Source organism: Coregonus clupeaformis, unplaced genomic scaffold (genome assembly GCF_020615455.1).
Source record: "Coregonus clupeaformis isolate EN_2021a unplaced genomic scaffold, ASM2061545v1 scaf0408, whole genome shotgun sequence".
Lineage (NCBI taxonomy): Eukaryota > Metazoa > Chordata > Actinopteri > Salmoniformes > Salmonidae > Coregonus > Coregonus clupeaformis.
The window spans coordinates 218,223-241,075 of NW_025533863.1; the positions used below are offsets into that span (position 1 = coordinate 218,223).

General features: G+C 43.2%; 1 protein-coding gene across 2 annotated transcripts in view; it reads left to right on the top strand.

The window, feature by feature from the left end:
- LOC121548463 (copine-7) overlaps positions 1-3,946 on the top strand; it is a 51,470-nt gene extending 47,524 nt beyond the window's left edge. For both annotated transcript variants that reach the window (XM_041859882.2, XM_041859883.2), the window contains exons 15-16: positions 953-1,189; positions 1,807-3,946. In XM_041859882.2, coding sequence (XP_041715816.1) covers positions 953-1,189; positions 1,807-1,953 — 384 coding nt within the window. In that variant the 3' untranslated portion in view covers positions 1,954-3,946. The remainder of the gene's footprint in view (positions 1-952; positions 1,190-1,806) is intronic.
- Positions 3,947-22,853: the final 18,907 nt, after the last annotated feature.

A 22,853-nucleotide genomic window follows, 5' to 3' on the forward strand; every position in this document is an offset into this window, starting at 1 on the left:
TTGAAACAATGTTGCAAATATCAGAGAGACAGACAGCAAGGTTTATATAAATCTCTGCTGTTGAAAACCAAATACTAGTCTAAAAGAAAGGGGAGATAATGTCTAGATGCTTTTTTACAGTGGAGATCAAGTTTATAAATTGCCTGCTTGGGCTGATGAGACAGTGGATTGCGCAGTGAGAGGGAACAGTAAATAGGCATTTCATAGCCTTAGCCGGTGGTAACTTGTGGAATAGACACCGGCTGGAACTCGGTTTTAACCAATCAGCATCCAGGATTAGACTCACCCCATTGTATAAATCTGTAATAATTTCTTGAGGTTCTGCATAAGAACCTTTAAAATCTCTCAATTAAATGCGGTAAGGTTTGAGTTAACAAGAATGCCCAAGGCCAATTATTTTTATCAATGTGTTCCTACATTAGTTTGCCCTCTGGCTATTCCCATTACATTTTAAACACTTTTCCATTACTCTGGCCATTTCTTCTGCTTCGTCCTTGTACTGATCTTCATTTATTATTCAATCATCCCTTCTTCTTCTGATCAATAAATGAGACCAAAGGATCAATGCAAAGAGAATTCAGGACGAGTTAAAACTGCAGCCGGGGCACTTTCATCACTAGGGACTCATGGGACATCTGAGAGCAGAATACATAGGAATACACTCATAGACCTCATATGTAAAATCCACTGATTCCGACTTTTGCAAATGTAGGATATCTGTAGATGTTGAGGATTTTCTCATTCATATTGATATCCTGCAGGGAGAGAGAGAGGTGTTGATGAGACTAGAGATTAATACAGGATGAAGTTTCTCAGTGTTTCTCAGTGGGAGCAATCAGATTTCAGAGGATAATGTGTTACACACAGACAAGCCAAGGGCACTGAAGTGTGTGGTGACAAAGGTTAACACGCAACCGCAACCCTCTCCTCTCCTCTTTCCTCTCTCCTCCAGCGTTACCACATCCTGCTGATCCTCACGGACGGCGTGGTGACAGACATGGCGGACACACGCGAGGCCATCGTACGCGCCTCCTACCAGCCCCTGTCCATCATCATCGTTGGCGTGGGCAATGCAGACTTCACAGACATGCAGATCCTGGACGGGGATGACGGGGTGCTGCGCTCGCCCAAAGGAGAGCCCGTCCTCAGGGACATTGTGCAGTTTGTGCCCTTCAGAGACTTCAAAACGGTCAGTATTCCCCTCCTTCCCTTCCTCTTTCTATACCTCCATCACTCCAACTCTCCTTCCTTCCCTACCTCCCTCTACACTCTGCTATGCCACAGTCATATTCCAACCAAGGCAAAAGAACAGAGAGGTGTGGGTCTCCAAGGTCTCAGAAACTGAAGTACTTTTTATAATAGCGATGCTGGCGGCCATTAAGTCTCCCAGTGTGACCTCCAAAGCCCCTTCAGTAATAGCATTACCCTCCAATGGGGCTTTGAAGACAAGCTAACAGCCAGGCAGCCTCTCATCTGCTGGCTTCAGAAATACCTCCTAAGAAAAAAAAAAAATGTCACCAGCAAAGAAAATCCATTAATTTAGAAAAGTTACGATGAAAAATGCAGAAAATACCTCCAAAAGCTTGATGCGATTTGTCTGTGTGCTCCCCAAAGCCCTCTTTCCTTTTGACCGCTGCCCAAACAACGGAAAACACAAATCACTCGTTCCATTCTTCCTTTGTTAGATTAAAAAACAATTTGCCTGGAGTTTCATTGGATTTGGGTGCCACTGAAAATGATTGCTTTAACCCTTTGGGGTCTTGTGTCAGAACTGTCCAGACTACAGTTGTGTTCTGTTTTTCACAGGCCTCGCCAGCTGCCTTGGCCAAATGTGTCCTGGCGGAGGTGCCCAACCAGGTGGTGGAGTACTACAGTCACAAGGCCATCTGCCCCATGCCGCCCGTCCCATCATGTGACTCTCCCACCTCCCTTGCCAACACCCCTACAGAATGACTGCCAGCAGTGGGGACCACGGCCTGACCACATCTCAGTCCAGCAGAGAGAGAGAGAGGGTGCAGATTGCTGCTCTGGACCAAGAACCATGGTCATTGATATTAGTGTTGTTATCATTCTTTTTTCATTCGTACATCGTTTACACACAGACTGAAACCTTTGGATTGTTTTCTCTCTCCGTTCGGATCATGTCCCTCTGCCTGGCTGTGCATGCATCTGCCTGTTCAGCATGATGCTGGAGCCTTCATCCTCTTCCTCCTGTTTTGGGGATGCATGCAGGTGAATCCCTCCCAGAGTTGATCAACTATGATCACAGGCTCTCTGTTCCCTTCTGCCCTGATACTGGCACCTCGGCCCTCAACTGGTTTTCTATTACTTTCAAGACTCTCCAAGGCTTCAGTCTGCTTCTCCTCTGTGTCCATTTTGCTCTGCTAAGTCTTACTGCCCATTACTGGTATTGTGTGAAGAGCCTGCCAACTGAAGGATTGGGGGAGGGGGGGGATCTAAACATATCAAACCACATGAGTCTTTCAATGTTGAGGAAAGAGATTTAGGTAACACTTTATTTTACTATTCCGGCATGATGCCTGCACAGATAAGGTAGTCATATACATGCAAACTTGACATTTTGTAACATGACTCACACTAATTAACTTACGTTACAGTACAAAGTTTTGAAGCCTACTGATTTATTACAGATTTAGCGATGTGACATAAATACATGTTATGTCAATCTCAGGTTTATAATAACCTTATGCAGGCATTATGGCAGAGCATTCAAATAAAATGTTACCGAAGTATATAAAGAATAAATAAGTCAACAAATATAAACAAACATATGTACAGTATAAATGAAAGATAAAGATCTACATCAAGATTAAATCAGATATTTTTCAACTATTGTGCCCATTACCTCCCTATGAAACATACCTTAGGGATTTATCTTTTTCTAAACCTGACCTATCTGGAGCTTTAGTCAGTTACTTTTCTTAACTGAATTAATGAGGAACATTTTAAATAGGGCTCTTCATGGTGTTTATATCACAAGGCTGTACGATATTGTAGGTCTTCTTTTATCTTATTCAAGGGAGATAACCTTGCATCTCATTACTCATGTGAAAGACCTCACTGCACTGTCTGGTAAAGAATCTAAATACGGTGGAATTTATATGATTTATATTGTTTGAAGAGTGCAAATGTCACAGGAGTACACATTGACATTAATGAGAAAATACCAGAGAGGGGGTGCATGGCCTTGTATTCATATTGACTTGTTTGGATGAGATGCTGCTTACTTATGATAAGCAGCTTTACATGCACATCCCTCCATGATTAATGTACTGGAACAATTTTCTCCCTCCAGGAACTACTCTGTTCCCTCTGTTGACACTTTGACTTGATGATTGTATAAATCATGGGTAAGAAGTCTTGCACATAGTTCCATAAACTTCTTCTGCTAAAAATTCTACTGACATAGTTGAGGTGCATTAGGTATCTACGTCAGATATGATGCAAACAGAGGTAACCTGAATCACTGAAATGGTATAGATAGTTATGAGTCAATTAGCATAATATGGGTTTCTAGATGTTGATGCCAGTCCGTGCCATTGCCTCTCTCCTTTGTTAATGCAACTTTGTAATTATCAAGTTCACTTTGGCTTGTCACTCAATACTTCTACCAGATGGCCCATGTGCCCTTATGTACATAACTGCGGCTAAACTCCCCCGGTACGGTGCTCCTGTGTGCTGTGCTCTGCGCTCCTTTGAAGAACAGTGAGTGTGTATCTGTCACTAAGGACCACAAGCTGGGGCCCATTGATTCAGGAGGCGCAGATCTGGAGTCCTACTTGATCAGCTGAATGTAAATAACCCTGGATGGACTTTAATCTCCACACTGGGGCTCTGCAGTGTGTGACGTGTAGGTTGGGGAAATGGATGTACATTGCATTCGGAAAGTATTCAGACCCCTTCCCTTTTTCCACATTTTGTTACGTTACAGCCTTATTCTAAAATGGATTAAATAAAAAAAAATCCTCATCAATCTACACACATTTTTGCAAATGTATAAAAAATAAAATAACAATAATACCTTATTTATATAAGTATTCAAACCCTTTGCTATGAGACTCAAATTGAGCTCTGGTGCATCCTGTTTCCATTGATCATCCTTGAGATGTTTCTACAACTTGATTGGAGTCCACCTGTGGTAAATTCAATTGATTGGACATGATTTGGAAAGGCACACACCTGTCTATATAAGGTCCCACAGTTGACAGTGCTTGTCAGAGCAAACACCAAGCCATGAGATCGAAGGAATTGTCCGTAGAGCTCCGAGATAGGATTGTGTCGAGGCACAGATCTGGGGAAGGGTACCAAAAAATGTCTGCAGCATTGAAGGTCCCCAAGAACACAGTGGCCTCCATCATTCTTAAATGGAAGAAGTTTGGAACCACCAAGACTTTTCTTAGAATTAGCAATCGGGGGAGAAGGGCCTTGGTCAGGGAGTTGATCAAGAACCCGATGGTCACTCTGACAGAGCTCCAGAGTTCCTCTGTGGGGATGGGAGAACATTCCAGATGGACAACCATCTCTGCAGCACTCCACCAATCAGGCCTTTATGGTAGAGTGGTCAGATGTAAGCCACTCCCAAGTAAAAGGCACATGAAAGCCTGCTTGGAGTTTGCCAAAAGGCACCTAAAGGACTCTCAGACCATGAGAAACAAGATTCTCTGGTCTGATGAAACCAAGATTGAACTCCTTGGCCTGAATGCCAAGCGTCACGTCTGGAGGAAACCTGGCACCATCCCTACAGTGAAGCATGGTGGTGGTAGCATCATGCTGTGGGGATCTTTTTCAGCGGCAGGGACTGGGAGACTAGTCAGGATCGAGGGAAAGATGAAATGAGCAAAGTACAGAGAGATCCTTGATGAAAACCTGCTCCATAGCGCTCATGACCTCAGACTGGGGCGAAGGTTCACCTTCCAACAGGACAATGACCCTAAGCACACACAGCCAAGACAATGCAGGAGTGGCTTCGGGACAAGTCTCTGAATGTCCTTGAGTGGCCCAGCCAGAGCCCGGACTTGAACCCGATCGAACATCTCTGGAGAGACCTGGAAATAGCTCTGCAGCAACGCTCCCCATCCAACCTGACAGAGCTTGAGAGGATCTGCAGAGAAGAATGGGAGAAACTCCCCAAATACAGGTGTGCCAAGATTGTAGTGTCATACCCAAGAAGACGCGAGGCTGTAATCGCTTCAACAAAGTACTGAGTAAAGGGTCTGAATACTTTTTATTTATTTTTATATACATATGCAAAAATGTTGAAAAAACAGTTTTTGCTTTGTCATTATGGGGTATTGTGTGTAGATTGCTGAGGGGAAAAAACTATTTAATCCAGTTTAGAATAAGGCTATAACGTAACAAAATGTGGAAAAAGTCAAGGGGTCTGAATACTTTCCGAATGCGCTGTAGAACATTTGCCAATATTCTGTTGGACTGAGTTCCAACATCAATGGTAATATATTGAAGTACTCTACATTATATTTATTACATTAATTGTTTGTTTTTATTTGGATATCTACTATGTGTTTGTTTGAATATGATGACACCATTTCTCATGATGGCATACTGCCATGGATTTATTTATCACATGAATGGATATCTCATTCTTAGGATTACTGTTGTGCAATGGCACAAAACCTTATCAGATCTATATTGAGAAATGTATGAATCATTGGCAAGATGATGGGGTACACTGTTATCCGTTACAGCCCCTTGGTCCATATCTTTATAAGCTTAAACAGTGTGCATTGGCTTGTGCGCACCCCAACATATGCGCACACTAAGACCATACATACATTACACACTCCGAGCAACAGCAAGTGATATCATGCTGATATGAATCAGTATTCCTGTTCCTGACGGGGAACGGGATGTGAATATCATATGCTCAAGGCATAAGTATCAGCACCTTTCTGATGTTTCTTTGCTGTACTGTACTGTTGTTCCAACAAGACCCACCCTGGACAACATGGCTCATCATTTAATGTTGCCCTCAGGCACAAGCCAAAGCACACTCCATCAACTCAAATCCTCCATTGCTTAGTTCATCTAAAGAATAAACCCTTTAGAGCAAAAGCACAGTCAGTTGCAGGTATTGCTAACCCTGATGCATACTGTGTCTAGCAGTATTGATTTGGATGGTGAATGTCTCCTTTAAAATATTTATGCAGGGAGAATGACTGTTTTTAAATGAGCACTGCAAAGAGTGCATAATCTGAGGTATTTCTTTTGCATTCACCACTGACAAACATGGGCTCTGAACACTACTGCACAATGGGTGGAAGATAATACAGGCTAGTCTATTGCCCTGCGGTGTATTCCCTGAACCACTGGATGATCTTGAGGTCATAGATTATATTTTATTTCTAAAAAGGGAATTTATTGCATGCTTACTTCTGTTAAGATGTGTTGTACATTCCTTTGAGTACGAAATGCTGATAGGCAAGCCTGCATTTGCACAAACCTCTGTTCATGTTGTGGATGCTCTCTTTATCTTGCATTTAGGCCAATAAATCCAGTCAACTGCATGATAGTGTCTGTGATGTTTCATCCTTGTGAAAAATGTGGAAATAGTCGCCTCTATTCTTCTTCCATGGTTTTTAAGTGGAAAAACAAAATAAAGATTTAGTATTTATTGCCATTTGATTTGATCATTCTTCTTCTCTCATTCGATTCAGGTTGTGGGAATTTACGGAGTACCTTTTGGGGGTGGTAAGACAATATGGGATAATATGTTGCTACAATATGAATTTATCACAGATTTCCATTACATCGGCCCCTGTGACTCCCATATCTGACTCAAAGCACCTACTGATACCATTAAACCACCAGAGAGATGGAGTGACATCCCTTGTTCATTTTCTGTGACCTATAACATGTTTTTTGCCTTGTGGTTAAATTTAAATGGGAAAGAGGAATACAATTGAAAGAGGAATGCAGCAGTCTTTTGAGAGACTCAATCTCTGCTCTCGTATGATTTCCCCCGGTGTGGTGGAAGCTTTGGACGTGATACTCCATGCACATGCTCACCGTGGCCGGGTCAGCGATGATGAGGCTGTATAGCGTCAGTACATGTAATGGGGGTGAAGACTTCTCCTTCAGACAGTTCCTTTTATTTAACGGCTATTGTGCGAGAGCGTTGAATAACGGCTGTTTCCATGGTGACGGAGACTTGTGTGAATACCTACGTTCTGAGAAAACCAGGGACAGAGGTGGGGGGAGGTGGAGTGTTGGAGGGCTCGGTGCGGAATAGAGTAAAGTTTTCCTTTAAATACTTTTATTTTTTAAACAGGGGCCTTGACTGTGTTGTTCAGTGCCCTCACAAGGCCAGATATAATCCACAAGCCACACCAGCTGAGCTCTGTGCTCGAGGCTAAAGCTTTGCTGGATAAAGATGCCTCTTAAAGTCTTACAGTAAAAACCCTGCTCCTTCCATCACATGTAAAGAAGTGTATTTTTAAACCTCACAACGGCAGGTCAAAGTGGTGGTAACATTGATACAAATTATGTTGGGGTGAAGTGATATCCTGGAAAACTGATATCCCACAATCCTGATGCTGCTCTGCCCACCATTGAGAGGTATTGGATTCCTCCAGCAGGCATGGCTGTAGGGAAGAGTGGGGTAAGTTGAGCAATTCTTTACATTCTGCATTACTCCGTCAAGGGAAATATAATATTATTTCTAACAAAGATATCTAAATATATTTCAGGATCTTGTGTTCCCTACGGAAAGTAATATAGTGCATTCGGAAAGTATTCAGACCCTTTGACTTTTTCCACATTTTGTTACGTTACAGTCTTATTCTAAAATTGATTAAATTGTTTTTTTCTCTCATCAATCTGCACACAATACCCCATAATGACAAAGCAAAAACTGGTTTTTAACAGCACTTACAGTTGACCGGGGCAGTTCTAGCAGGGCAGAAATGTGACGAACTGACTTGTTGGAACGGAGGCATCCTATGACGGTGCCACGTTGAAAGTCACTGAGTGTATGGTGTAAGTTGAGCCGTGGGACAGGATAAGTTAAGCCACCTACCTGACAGCCTACCTTTACACTTTTAACATAGGCCAGGCCCTGTTGTTACCTCATATCCCAGCGATAATGGCTTGCATTACGCCTGGGAAGAAAACACTTCAATTTGCTCAAATTGCCATTTGCTCAAACATTGGCTCAACTTACACCAAGGCAAACAATTTGACTATATAAGCCCAGACAGCTACGAGGATGCACTTTCATAATAGGTTTAGGACCTCATATTGAAGTTTATAGAGACCCCACCTCATGTATAGAACAATCTTAAAATGATCTACTTTGGTTTAGATACAAGCATCATGAAACCTCTAGCACAATAAATTCATTTTACTTGGTTAACGTTTTTTAGTTTTTTTTACCTAACTTGTTTACTACTTTTCCCATGTGGTTTCTACCTTCACAGACTCCTTGGAATGATGACCTCTTCCTAAATATTTGGTCAAATTATACATTTTGTGTATGGTTTCCTAGAAACAAGGGTGGCTGAACTTACCCGTTTGGCTCAACTTACCACACTCTCCATTACTGTTCTCCTGTCTATATTAGCATGAAGCTGAGTGGACCCATTCCTCTGTAAAGGGGAAACACTCTCTCCTCTCTGCAGCCCCTTTGTGCCCTGATTTACAGCCACAATTAAAGAGCGCTCAGCACAGCCAAACAGTAATCGGAAATAGAACAACAGAGTCGCGCCCTGAGACAAGGTGGTGTTTAGTGGGAAACAGCTCATCAACGAGTTATAGATTGACTTTAATGCAGGGAGGCCCAGCTGGGTTCCCACTCGCCGGCAGGGCAGCCAGGCAGCCATACAGGCAGGGCAGAGAGGCAGGCAAGGCAGGGCGGGATATTGATTGGTGTGCGTTACAGTGCTGGGCAGCAGGGTCTAATGAGGAAATTAATGATTCAAGGTGGAGTTAGGGAGCTGCTCAGGAGTAATTAGGCCATCTCCTCTGATGTTCTCTGACAGTCAGTGAGCTCCAAAAGTATTGGGACAGTGAAACATTATTTGTTGTTTTGGTTCTGCACTCCAGCACTTTAGATTTTAAATGATACAATGACTATGAGTTAAAGTGCAGACTGGCAACTTTAATTTGAGGGTATTTCATCCATATCGGGTGAACCGTTTAGAAATTACAACACTTGTATATAGTCCCCCCATTTTAGGGGACCAAAAGTATTGGGACAAATTCATTTATATCAAATCCAATTTTATTTGTCACATGCGCCAAATGCAACAATACTGTGAAATGCTTACGAGCCCTTAACCAACAATGCAGAGTTTTTTAAAGTAAGTAAGAAAAATTTGCTAAACAAACAAAAGGAAAAATAGTAACACAATAAAATAACAATAACGAGGCTATATACAAGGGGTACCGGTATCGAGTCAATGTGCAGGGGTACGGGGTAGTCGAGGTAATTGAGGTAATATGTACATGTAGGTAGGGGTAAAGTGACTATGCATAGATAATAAACAGAGAGTACCAGCAGCGTATGTGAAGAGTCTGAAGGAATGTGAATGTATGTGTCAGTGTGTGTGTGAGTCCAGTGAGTGTACATCGAGCCTCTACAAGAGAGTCAGTGCATAAAGTAAGGGGGTCAATGCAAATAGTCCAGGTAGCCATTTGATTAACTGTTCAGCAGTCTTATGGCTTGGGGGTAGACACTGTTAAGGAGCCTTTTGGTCCCAGACTTAGCGCTTCGGTACCGCTTGCCATGCAGTAGCAGAAGGAACAGTCTATGACTTGGGTGGCTGGAGTCTTTGACAATTTTTAGGGCCTTCCTCTGACACCGCCTGGTATAGAGGTCCTGGATGGCAGGGAGCTCGTACTGGGCTGTACGCACTACACTTTGTAGGGCCTTGTGGTCGGATGCCGAGCAGTTGCCATACCAAGCGGTGATGCAACCAGTCAAGATGCTCTAAATGGTGCGGCTGTAGAACCTTTTGAGGATCTGAGGGCCCATGCCAAATCTTTTCAGCCTCCTGAGGGAGAAGAGGCATTGTCGTGCTCTCTTCAACACTGTGTTGTTGTATTTGGATCATGATACAGTGAGGGAAAAAAGTATTTGATCACCTGCTGATTTTGTACGTTTGCCCACTGACAAAGACATGATCAGGCTATAATTTTAATGGTAGGTTTATTTGAACAGTGAGAGAAAGAATACAACAAAAAAATCCAGAAAAACGCATGTCAAAAATTTTATAAATTGATTTGCATTTTAATGAGGGAAATAAGTATTCGACCCCTCTGCAAAACATGACTTAGTACTTGGTGGCAAAGCCCTTGTTGGCAATCACAGAGGTCAGACGTTTCTTGTAGTTGGCCACCAGGTTTGCACACATCTCAGGAGGGATTTTGTCCCACTCCTCTTTGCAGATCTTCTCCAAGTCATAAAGGTTTCAAAGCTGATGTTTGGCAACTCGAACCTTCAGCTCCCTCCACAGATTTCCTATGGGATTAAGGTCTGGAGACTGGCTAGGCCACTCCAGGACCTTCATGTGCTTCTTCTTGAGCCACTCCTTTGTTGCCTTGGCCGTGTGTTTTGGTTAATTGTCATGCTGGAATACCCATCCACGACCCATTTTCAATGCCCTGGCTGAGGGAAGGAGGTTCTCACCCAAGATTTGACGGTACATGGCCCCGTCCATCGTCCCTTTGATGCGGTGAAGTTGTCCTGTCCCCTTAGCAGAAAAACACCCCCAAAGCATAATGTTTCCACCTCCATGTTTGACGGTGGGGATGGTGTTCTTGGTGTCATAGGCAGCATTCCTCCTCCTCCAAACACGGCGAGTTGAGTTGATGCCAAAGAGCTCGATTTTGGTCTCATCTGACCACAACACTTTCACCCAGTTCTCCTCTGAATCATTCAGATGTTCATTGGCAAACTTCAGACGGGCATGCACAGTGGGGAGAACAAGTATTTGATACACTGCCGATTTTGCAGGTTTTCCTACTTACAATGCATGTAGAGGTCTGTAATTTTTATCATAGGTACCCTTCAACTGTGAGAGACGGAATCAAAAAAAAATCCAGAAAATCACATTGTATGATTTTTAAGTAATTTAAGTAATTTGCATTTTATTGCATGACATAAGTATTTGATACATCAGAAAAGCAGAACTTAATATTTGGTACAGAAACCTTTGTTTGCAATTACAGAGATCATACGTTTCCTGTAGGTCTTGACCAGATTTGCACACACTGCAGCAGGGATTTTGGCCCACTCCTCCATACAGACCTTCTCCAGATCCTTCAGGTTTCAGGGCTGTCACTGGGCAATACGGACTTTCAGCTCCCTCCAAAGATGTTCTATTGGGTTCAGGTCTGGAGACTGGCTAGGCCACTCCAGGACCTTGAGATGCTTCTTACGGAGCCTCTCCTTAGTTGCCCTGGCTGTGTGTTTCAGGTCGTTGTCATGCTGGAAGACCCAGTCACGACCCATCTTCAATGCTCTTACTGAGGGAAGGAGGTTGTTGGCCAAGATCTCGCGATACATGGCCCCATCCATCCTCCCCTCAATACGGTGCAGTCGTCCTGTCCCCTTTGCAGAAAAGCATCCCCAAAGAATGATGTTTCCACTTCCATGCTTCACGGTTGGGATGGTGTTCTTGGGGTTGTACTCATCCTTCTTCTTCCTCCAAACACGGCGAGTGGAGTTTAGACCAAAAAGCTATATTTTTGTCTCATCAGACCACATTACCTTCTCCCATTCCTCCTCTGGATCATCCAGATGGTCATTGGCAAACTTCAGACGGGCCTGGACATGCGCTGGCTTGAGCAGGGGGACCTTGCGTGCGCTGCAGGATTTTAATCCATGATGGCGTAGTGTGTTACTAATGGTTTTCTTTGTGACTGTGGTCCCAGCTCTCTTCAGGTCATTGACCAGGTCCTGCCGTGTTGTTCTGGGCTGATCCTTCACCTTCCTCATGATCATTGATGCCCCACGAGGTGAGATCTTGCATGGAGCCCCAGACCGATGGTGATTGACCATCATCTTGAACTTCTTCCATTTTCTAATAATTGCGCCAACAGTTGTTGCCTTCTCACCAAGCTGCTTGCCTATTGTCCTGTAGCCCATCGCAGCCTTGTGCAGGTCTACAATTTTATCCCTGATGTCCTTATACAGCTCTCTGGTCTTGGCCATTGTGGAGAGGTTGGAGTCTGTTTGATTGAGTGTGTGGACAGGTGTCTTTTATACAGGTAACGAGTTCAAACAGGTGCAGTTAATACAGGTAATGAGTGGAGAACAGGAGGGCTTCTTAAAGAAAAACTAACAGGTCTGTGAGAGCCGGAATTCTTACTGGTTGGTAGGTGATCAAATACTTATATCATGCAATAAAATGCAAATTAATTACTTAAAAATCATACAATGTGATTTTCTGGATTTTTGTTTTAGATTCCGTCTCTCACAGTTGAAGTGTACCTATGATAAAAAATTACAGACCTCTACGTGCTTTGTAAGTAGGAAAACCTGCAAAATCGGCAGTGTATCAAATACTTGTTCTCCCCACTGTATATGTGCTTTCTTGAGCAGGGGGACCTTGCGGGCGCTACAGGATTTCAGTCCTTCACGGCGTAGTGTGTTACCAATTGCTTTCTTGGTGACTATGGTCTCAACTGCCTTGAGATCATTGACAAGATCCTCCCGTGTAGTTCTGGGCTGATTCCTCACCGTTCTCATGATCATTGCAACCCCACCAGGTGAGATCTTGCATGGAGCCCCAGGCCGAGGGAGATTGACAGTCTTTTGTGTTTATTCCATTTGCGAATAATCGCACCAACTGTTGTCACCTTCTCACTAAGCTGCTTGACGATGGTCTTGTAGCCCATTCCAGCCTTGTGTAGGTCTACAATCTTGTCCCTGACATCCTTGGAGAGCTCTTTGGTCTTGGCCATGGTGGAGAGTTTGGAATCTGATTGATTGATTGCTTCTGTGGACAGGTGTCTTTTATACAGGTAACAAACTCAGATTAGGAGCACTCCCTTTAAGAGTGTGCTCCTAATCTCAGCTCGTTACCTGTATAAAAGACACCTGGGAGCCAGAAATCTTTCTGATTGAGAGGGGGTCAAATACTTATTTCCCTCATTAAAATGCAAATCAATTTATAAAATTTTTGACATGCGTTTTTCTGAATTGTTTTGTTGTTATTCTGTCTCTCACTGTTCAAATAAACCTACCATTAAAATTATAGACTGATCATTTCTTTGTCAGTGGGCAAACGTACAAAATCAGCAGGGGATCAAATACTTTTTTCCCTCACTGTAGGTCCTTAGTGATGTAGACACAGAGGAACTTGAAGCTCTCGACCGTCTCCACTACAGCCCCATCGATGTGAATGGGGGTGTGCTCGGCCCTCTGTTTCCTGTAGGCCACAATCAGCTCCTTTATTTTGCTGACGTTGAGGGAGAGGTTGTTGCCCTGGCACCACACTGCCAAGTCTCTGACCTCCTCCCTGTAGGCTGTCTCACCGTCGTTGGTGATCAGGCCTACCACCGTCGTGTTGTCAGCAAACGTAATGATGGTGTTGGAGTCGTGTGAGGCCACACACTCGTGGGTGAACAGGGAGTACAGGAAGGGGCTAAGCACGCACTCCTGAGGGGCCCATGTGTTGAGGGTCATCATGGCGGATGTGTTGTTGCCTACCCTCACCATCTGTGGGCGGCCCGTCAGAAAGTCTGGTAACCAATTGCAGAGGGAGGTATTTAATCCCAGGGTCCTTAGTTTAGGGATGAGCTTGGAGGGCACTATGGTGTTGAACGCTGAGCTGTAGTCAATGAACAGCATTCTCACGTAGGTGTTCCTTTTGTCCAGGTGGGAAAGGGCATTGTTGAGTGCAATAGAGATTGTGTCATCTGTGGATCTGTTGGGGCGGTATGCGAATTGGAGTGCGTCCAGGGTGTCTGGGATGATGGTATTGATGTGAGCTATGACCAGCCTTTCAAAGCATTTCATGGCTACAGATGTGAGTGCTACGGAGCGATAGTCATTTAGAAAGGTTACCTTGGCGTTCTTGGGCACGGGGACTATGGTGGTCTGCTTGAAACGTGGGTATTACAGACTGGGTCAGAGAGAGGTTGAAAATGTCAGTGAATACACTTGCCAGCTGGTCAGACCATGATCTGAGTATGCGTCCTGGTAATCCGTCTGGCCCTGCGGCCTTGTGGATGTTAACCTGTTTTAAGGTCTTACTCACATTGGCTATGGAGAGCGTGATCAGACAGTCGTCCGGAACAGCTGGTGCTCTCATGCATGGTTCAGTGTTGCTTGCTTCGAAGCGAGCTTAGAAGGCATTTAGCTCGTCTGGTACGCTCGCGTCACTGGGCAGCTCGTGGCTGGGTTTCCCTTTATAATCCATGATAGTTTGCAAGCCCTGCCAGATCCGACGAGCGTCAGAGCCGGTGTAGTAGGATTCAATCTTAGTCCTGTATTGATGCTTTGCCTGTTTGATGGTTCGTCGGAGGGCGTAGCGGGATTTCTTATAAGCATCCGGATTAGTGTTCCGCTCCTTGAAAGCAGCAGCTCTAGCCTTTAGCGGATGTTAGTGCGGATGTTGCCTGTAATCCATGGCTTCTGGTTGGGATATGTACGTACGGTCACTGTGGGGATCGTGAATGCACTTATTAATGAAGCCGTGACTGATTTGGTATACTCCTTAATGCCATCAGATGAATCCCAGAACATATTCCAGTCTGTGCTAGCGAAACAGTCCTGTAGCTTAGCATCCGCTTCATCGGACCACTTCCGTATTGAGCGCGTCACTGGTACTTCCTGTTTGAGTTTTTGCTTGTAAGCAGGAATCAGGAGGATACAGTTAAGGTCAAATTTGCCAAATGGAGGGCTTTGTATGCGTCTCTGTGTGTGGAGTAAAGGTAACCTAGAGTTTTTTCCCTTTAGTTGCACGTGACATGCTGGTAGAAATGAGGTAAAACAGATTTCAGTTTTTGTGCATTAAAGTCCCTGGCTACTAGGAGCTATTTTCTTGTTTGCTTATGGCCTTATACAGCTTGTTGAGTGCGGTCTTAGTGCCAGCATCGGTAAAACGGCAGCCATCCCCTCCAGCGCCATTCTATCCATGTGTATTAAAGTAGTAAAAAGTTAAGTATTTGGTCCCATATTCATAGCACGCAATGACTCACCAAGACCTCACTGTATGTACAGAGAACTAATATCACTCTCTCCCTATCTTTTTCACACACACACACACCTCCAATATCGTCCCTTTGATGGTTATCAAGACTTGCTGAGATTGCCTCTCAAAGGTATAGTAGATTGGATATGTTGGGAGTGAAGATATACAGCATCTCTATAATGTAGACCCTATGTTTTATTTTCTCCTTCCAATGCATACTATAGTCATTTTACATTATAGTGACAAATGGTACTGGCAGTATTCCAAAACGTTATCTGTCATCTGAAAGGGGCAGCAATTGCATGCTATATAACTTTGACTGCCACCAGTCTTTGGCAGACCATTTCTGTTAGTCAGTTGGCAGTCATCAAAGCAGAGCGATGAGAGAAAATAGTTTACAGAGAGCAGACAACTCCACGCGAACAACCCTGATGTTTGTTTCCTGTCTAACGGATGGCTATGTGGCACATAGACTTTTAGTTGAGGCAAATAGACCCACAGGAATATAAAGCATTGTCAAAATATACTGTCTGAATTCTCTCCATATCTCCCTCCCTCTCGCTCTCTCTCTTTTCAAGCAGACCACCATAGTCCCCGACCCGTGCCCAAGATTGCCAAGGTAACCTGACTAAATGACTATGGCCCGATGCACTCACATCTATAGCCATGAAAGGCTTCGAAAGGCTGGTCATGGCTCACATCTTTTGTAGGTAGAGCGTGGCGCTTGTAACGCCAGTGTAGTGCGTTCGATTCCCGGGACCAGCCATGAGTAAAATGTATGCACGCATGACTGTAAGTCACTTTGTATAAAAGTGTCCGCTGAACGGCATATATTATATCATCCCAGACACCCTGGACCCACTCCAATTAGCATACCGCCCCAACAGATCTACAGATGATGCAATCTCTATTGCACTTTACGCTTCCCTCAACCACCTGGACAAAAGGAATACCTATGTAAGAATGCTGTTCATTGACTACAGCTCATTATTCAACACCATAGTCCCCACCAAGGTCAGGATCCTGGGACTGAACACCTCCCTCTGCAACTGGATCCTGTAATCCCTGTTCACCCACGACTGAGTGGCTGCTCAGGACTCCAACACCATCATCAAGTTTGCTGACGACACGACAGCGGTAGGACTGATCCCCTTTCCCTCAACATCAGCAAGACAAAGGAGCTGATCGTGGACTACAGGAAACGGAGGGGCGAGCACGCACCCATCCACATTGATGGGGCTGTTGTGGAGCGGGTCGAGAGCTTCAAGTTCCTCGGTGTCCACATCACTAAGGAATTAACATGGTCCACACACACCCACACAGTTGTGAAGAGGGCACGACAGCACCTCTTACCCCTCAGGAGACTGAAAAGATTTAGCATGGGCCCTCAGATCCTCAAAAGGTTCTACAGCTTGGTACGGCAACTGCAAGGCACCCGACTGCAAGCCGCTACAGAGGGTGGTGACTGGTGAGTACGGTCCAGTACATCACTGGGGTCAAGCTCCCTGCCATCCAGGACACATATACCAGGCGGTGTCAGAGGAAGGCCCCAAAAAAAACGGACTCCAGCCACCCAAGCCATAGACTGTTCTCTCTGCTACCGCATGGCAAGCGTTACCAGTGCCATAAATCTGGGACCAACAGGACCCTGAACATCTTGCACTGACTCTATGCACACACACCGCACATTACACATAGTTACACTGACACCCCAACACACACATACACACACTTTCACAATCATCACATACGCTGCTGCTACTGTCTATTATCTAACCTGTTGCCTGGTCACATTACCCTTACCTATATGTACCCCTGCACATTGACCTGGTACTGGTACACCTAGCCATGTTATTTTTACTCTGCATTGTTTTGCACTGTGTATTTTTATTGTATCTTTGTTTGAAAAGGACCCGTAAGTAAACTTTTCCTTGTTAGTCTACACCTGTTGTTCATGAAGCATGTGACAAATAAAATTGTGTTTAAATTATTATTGTTATTGTTATTATTATATTATCAGACCGGGCTTCTGTCACTTCTTGTGGAAAATGTATGGAACGATGCACTTTCATCTGAGTGAGTCTTCAATATGAGATCTCCCCCTAAAATGGGTGTGTCGATATTTCTTTATAAGGAGAAAATAAGAAACATTGCAAAGATAATAGGGTCACATTACAAAAGATCTCACAATAACTTGTCTTTTCTTCTGTAACTGTTACTTATTCAGGAGATCTCTCTGTAAAACCTTTTTAGGAAGCACATGCGTATAATGCTTTATAATGCTTTATAAAACTGACTATAATAACCATAATAACTCATAAGCGGTTATAAAACGGACTATAATAACCATAATAACTCATAAGCGGTTATAAAACTGACTATAATAACCATAATAACTCATAAGTGGTTATAAAACGGACTATAATAACCATAATAACTCATAAGCGGTTATAAAACTCTTTACTCTATTTAACTTTTTTTGTTAAATAGAGTAACATCACAGCCCTCATGAATCCAACTCCAGGTCATGTGAAGGAATATGCTTACTGTAATTGTGACAGCGAGGCCTTCTGTATGTACACTATAAATCTACAACAACAAAGCGTCAGAGACACATTTTAGTGACTGTATGCATCAGCGTATTAAAGCACCACTAATGTGTTGGGGAATTATTCAGATATGGATTAGTGTATTTGCCTTTTGCCATGTCTAGACCCAAGTTTACCCTCTACACTGTGTTTCTGAGTTGTATATTGTCTTATCAGAAAATTGTATTCTGTTGGCTATTGGGTCATTGTGGATGTTTTACAAAAAGTGTATAGATCTGATAAACTCACAATATTAAAACTAATTTAAATTCATATTTGACATTTCAGGAGCAGGCGTATTTGACCCCCCCCCCCAAAAAAAAAAATATATGGTGGCGCATTTTTATTGCTTTATCTTCTGAAGTGACTTAACCTTCCCTTTCAAATGCCAGCGCAGCAATAAGCCATGGAAAAGATAGAAAGACATATTAGTGTGGGGACTTAGATAAGCGCTTTGAAAGGTTAATTTTATTTCCCATCTTAAAAGTTCAGGGTATTCATTTCTTAATCAGGGGGCTGAATCCCAGGACATATAATTGGCCCTATTAACCAAGCCAACCAGCTAGGGCTTCAATAGAAGTCACTGACTACAGTGCTGTGGAGGTTGGTTATCAGACCATCACTAGATAGCAGTGTTCAGAGAGAGAAAGAGCAAATCATAGAGTGTGTTATCGTTGTTGCTAAAACTGAGCAAACTGGTGCCATAGACTGGTTCTATTCCAATCAGTAAAAGCACCTGCTGAATTCATAAGGTTGTAAATACAGTACACTTGGCTGACCTCTCTCCATCGATCTCATTCCTGCCCGGAGCTCAATACTGGCAATCATTATATACTGAACAAAAATATAAACGCAACATGTAAAGTGTTGGTCCCATGTTTCATGAGCTGAAATAAAATATCTCTGAAATGTTCAATTTTGTGCACAAATTTGTCAACATCACTGTTAGTGAGCATTTCTCATTTGCCAAGATAATCCATCCACCTGACAGGTGTGGCATATCAAGAAGATGATTAAACAGTATGATCATTACATAGGTACACCTTGTGCTGGGGACAATAAAACACTCTAAAATGTGCAGTTTTGTCACACAACGCAAAGTTTTGAAGGAGCGTGCAATTGGAATGCTGACTGCATGAATGTCCACCAGAGCTGTTGCCAGAGAATTGAATGTTCATTTATCTACCATAAGCCGCCTCCAATGTCGTTTCAGAGAATTGCAGACCACGTGTAACCACGCCAGCCCAGGATCTCCACATCCGGCTTCTTCACCTAAGGGATCGTCTGAGACCAGCCACCCGGACAGCTGATGAAACTGAGGAGTATTTCTGTCTGTAATAAAGCCCTTTTGTGGGGAAAAACTCATTCTGATTGGCTGGGCCTGGCTCCCCAGTGGGTGGGCCTGGCTCCCAAATGGGTGGGCCTATGCCCTCCCAGGCCCACTCATGGCTGCGGCTCTGCCCAGTCATGTGAAATCCATAGATTAGGGCCTAATTTATTTATTTCAATTGACTGATTTCCTTATATGAACTGTGACTCAGTAAAATTGTTGAAATTGTTGCATGTTGCGTTTATATTCTTGTTCAGTATATTTGTTCAGTAGCAAATATAGACCTTTCTGTGGTCTGCAGAGTTAGGTGGGATTGAGGGCTGGTCGTGGGTTAGACAGATGGATTTTTATTCCTTTTTTGGACTAGTCATTACAGCTATTGCATTCGTGTGGCTGTAAATAGTGTATGTTGAGAAGAAAAATTGAGGGTATACTTTTCCCACAGCACACAGTGCATTAGGGAGAGAGATGAACCGGTCACAAGAAAGTACTAATGTGTTGTAACGCAGCCATTCTGTATTTTTGTGAATAAATAATCTAATTGAGGTACCAATTGAGATTCCCCTCCAATGGCTTTCTGTCTCTGTTGGTGATAAATGGGCTTAATTTCCTCACCAAGATGACTAACACTACTGGATACGTAATGTGGGCAGGCATTGGAAAAATAATGAGTTGTAATCAACAATGAACAATAGGTAACTTGAGACACAACGTTCTGAGCTTCTTGTTGGTCCCTCACCATAGATAGTTGTCATACTGTAGTAAATAGTAGGAGAAAAACTGACCTTTCACTCAAATTAATGAACATAATTCAAGATTGCTGTTGCTGTTGGTTTGTTACATGGTAAGCAATTTACAATCAGAAAAAGAAAGCCCCTTTAAGGTGGATTTATAGTCTACAGTAACTGTATGTATAGTATGCATGTAGGCTTGTATGTATGTATGATTGGACAGGTCCCTCCTAATAGGCCACTCCCTGGGGACTGATCTGATTGATAGAATTATAGTAACTGGGTCTTGGCTTGTGTGATGGACACATAGGATAAATCTTTCTCTCAGTTGACTCACAACATGCCTCTGATATTCATTGATTTGCAACTGCAACACAATGCTCCCTGTTTTCAATACATGTTCACTATTTAACAATGATTAAGCAATATACATTCTACCTGCTGAGTAGACAGTGCATGGTTATATGCCTGCTGGAATTGGTTGACTTACAGTATACTGTGGAAGGCTACATGTGATGTGTAGACCAGTATTATCAGTGTGCATCTCCCTTGGATTGCAGAAAAGCCCTGACCAGTAGCAGAGCCCTCCCTGAAGAGACAACATTAATCAATGGCCATATAACCTGAGCCAATTACACAGTCTCACCTCTGTCCTCAGACTAGCCTCATCCCCTCCATCAGCTCTTACTGAGAGCTAAATGAAGGCCAATCCTGACCTGTGACAGAATTTTAAATGAAGGTACGGCACTCACATTAAAATGAAAATTTCTGGTTGGATACAATATGCTGCAGTATGTGTAGTAATGCAACCCAGAATAAGCCAAGGTTTCACTATGCTTAGTTGGGAGGAGGTATTACATATTTTTTGTTGAACACTCCTATCATGATCAACTGATTAGAGTATTGAGCAAATGTAGGTAGTCCCAGCAGGTAATCCATTATGTCCACATGACAGCATTCAATGTGATCTTTTTCTCTGAGTCAAATGTGTTTTGTGCCAAAGGGAACAAAATGGGGAATAGTCATAGTCATTACAGCAAACAGATCCTGTGGCAGTGATAAAGCGTTAGGCGAATATCCCTAAATGTCAGGCACATCATGAGACGTGGGGGTGGAGGTCTGTTGGAACCAGAGGGAGGCAGCCTTGCTGCGATAAGCCTGAGGGGCTGCCATTCTCACTACTGTGAGTGACATCAAACTGCCTTTTAACACTCAGGCTTGGCCTGGCTTCTCATAAAAGGAGACAGAGTGGACTGGAGAGAAGTACAAATAGAATTTAGTAAACGGCAAGAATGTCCCTCAGAAGCTAGGAGGTTATTGTTCCTCAGAACTTCAGAGGCATATGCTGTAGGAGTTACAATTCCTTTATTGTTTGATATTGAGACCATTTTCAAGTGTCCCCACAAATCCCATTACCGTCTGTACTGTTGATGACGGTTTACATTCAAATGATGTACGGTATCATTCTGCATGTCCTTTATTGTTTTTTATGAGTAGTAGAAAGATTCAAATAAATGGCAACATGCAGTAGGCAAGGACACCTTTTGTGTGCCTAAACTTGATATTATGACCAATCTGTCTTTCAATTGTCACCTGACAGGAGTTATGAATAATGTAATCCTCATTTGGTCCATTCTCTCTCTATTTACTTTCTTATATCATTTAAAACAAAATATATTTCAATGGTAAATCCCTTTGTCTAAAAAGAAAGTATTTGAGAAACTTCCCAAAGTGAAAGCCTTATTATTCACAGAGGGAGGTAGCAACAGTATGAGCATTTTGTGCTATTTTTGACAATCGCCCGACAGTCCCCAGCTGGCTGCCTCCATGTCACTCCTGACCCCTTCCTTAACCCCCACACAGGCTACCTGTCAGAACAAACTGCACTGAGGTATACAGTTGAGCACACAAGAGAACAGTCCTGCTGGCTTCACGTCCCAAAGAAGACTACCAATGGAGAACTTATTTTCTTGTTATGATACTATCTTCTCCTGAATTCCTCTCCCTTGAACTGTTCCTCTTTTTTCTGTCTTGTTTTAACCACTTTACCTACTAAACAGAACTACGTTCTAATGCTTGGTACAGGTTTGTACTTTTTTTTGGTCATTTAGCAGACACTCATATCCAGAGCAACTTACGGTAGTGATTTTTTTTATTCACATGCTGTATTTCTGCCACTATTCTACATTGTTGTTTTTGTTGACACAGTGGTCCTTTATCTGGTGTTCAGTATTCATGACATACCCCAGACACTTATACACACAGATCAGATTCAGGATTCACCTTTAACGCATCATTGCATTGTCCTCAAGTGGCTGCTGTCAAACGGCAGACAGGCCCTCAGGTACTGGGACACAAGCATTCCAGTGTTAATACTAATTGTAATTATTTTTGCACTATAGCCTATTTATTGCCTTACCTCCATAACTTGCTACATTTGCACACACTGTATATATATTTTCTGTTGTATTTTTTTTGACTTTATGTTTTTTATTTTACCCCATATGTAACTCTGTGTTGTTGTTTTTATCGCACTACTTTGCTTTATCTTGGCAGGTCGCAGTTGTAAATGAGAACTTGTTCTCAACTGGCTTACCTGGTTAAATAAAGGTGAAATAAAAAAATAAAATAAAAACAAGTGAACTATTCAGGAGTCAATTTGACCCTGCAAAACAATTAGCACTGTTATTATGTTGTGTTCTGTGTGACGAAGTGGCTTCAAGCCCAAGCAATCTGTAGAATGTACTCCCAAGCTGGCCCTTGTTTTCAAGATTGCGACTCCAGTGAGCCGTGGAGGGAGTGAGCCGTGGAGGGAGGCGATTGACTCACTGAGACCGTGGAGGTAACTGGGCTGCTTAAGCACTGGCATAGAAACCATGTTCTCCAGCCAGAGCAATCACAATGCTTCTGCTCCAAATCACCTGTTTTGTGGATTGTTACCTTTGTGAAGCTGTATGACCTGCAGGCCGACTCTCGCCGGTCCACTGGAGTCGCAATCATTCGCTTTACCCCTGTGCTGAATATT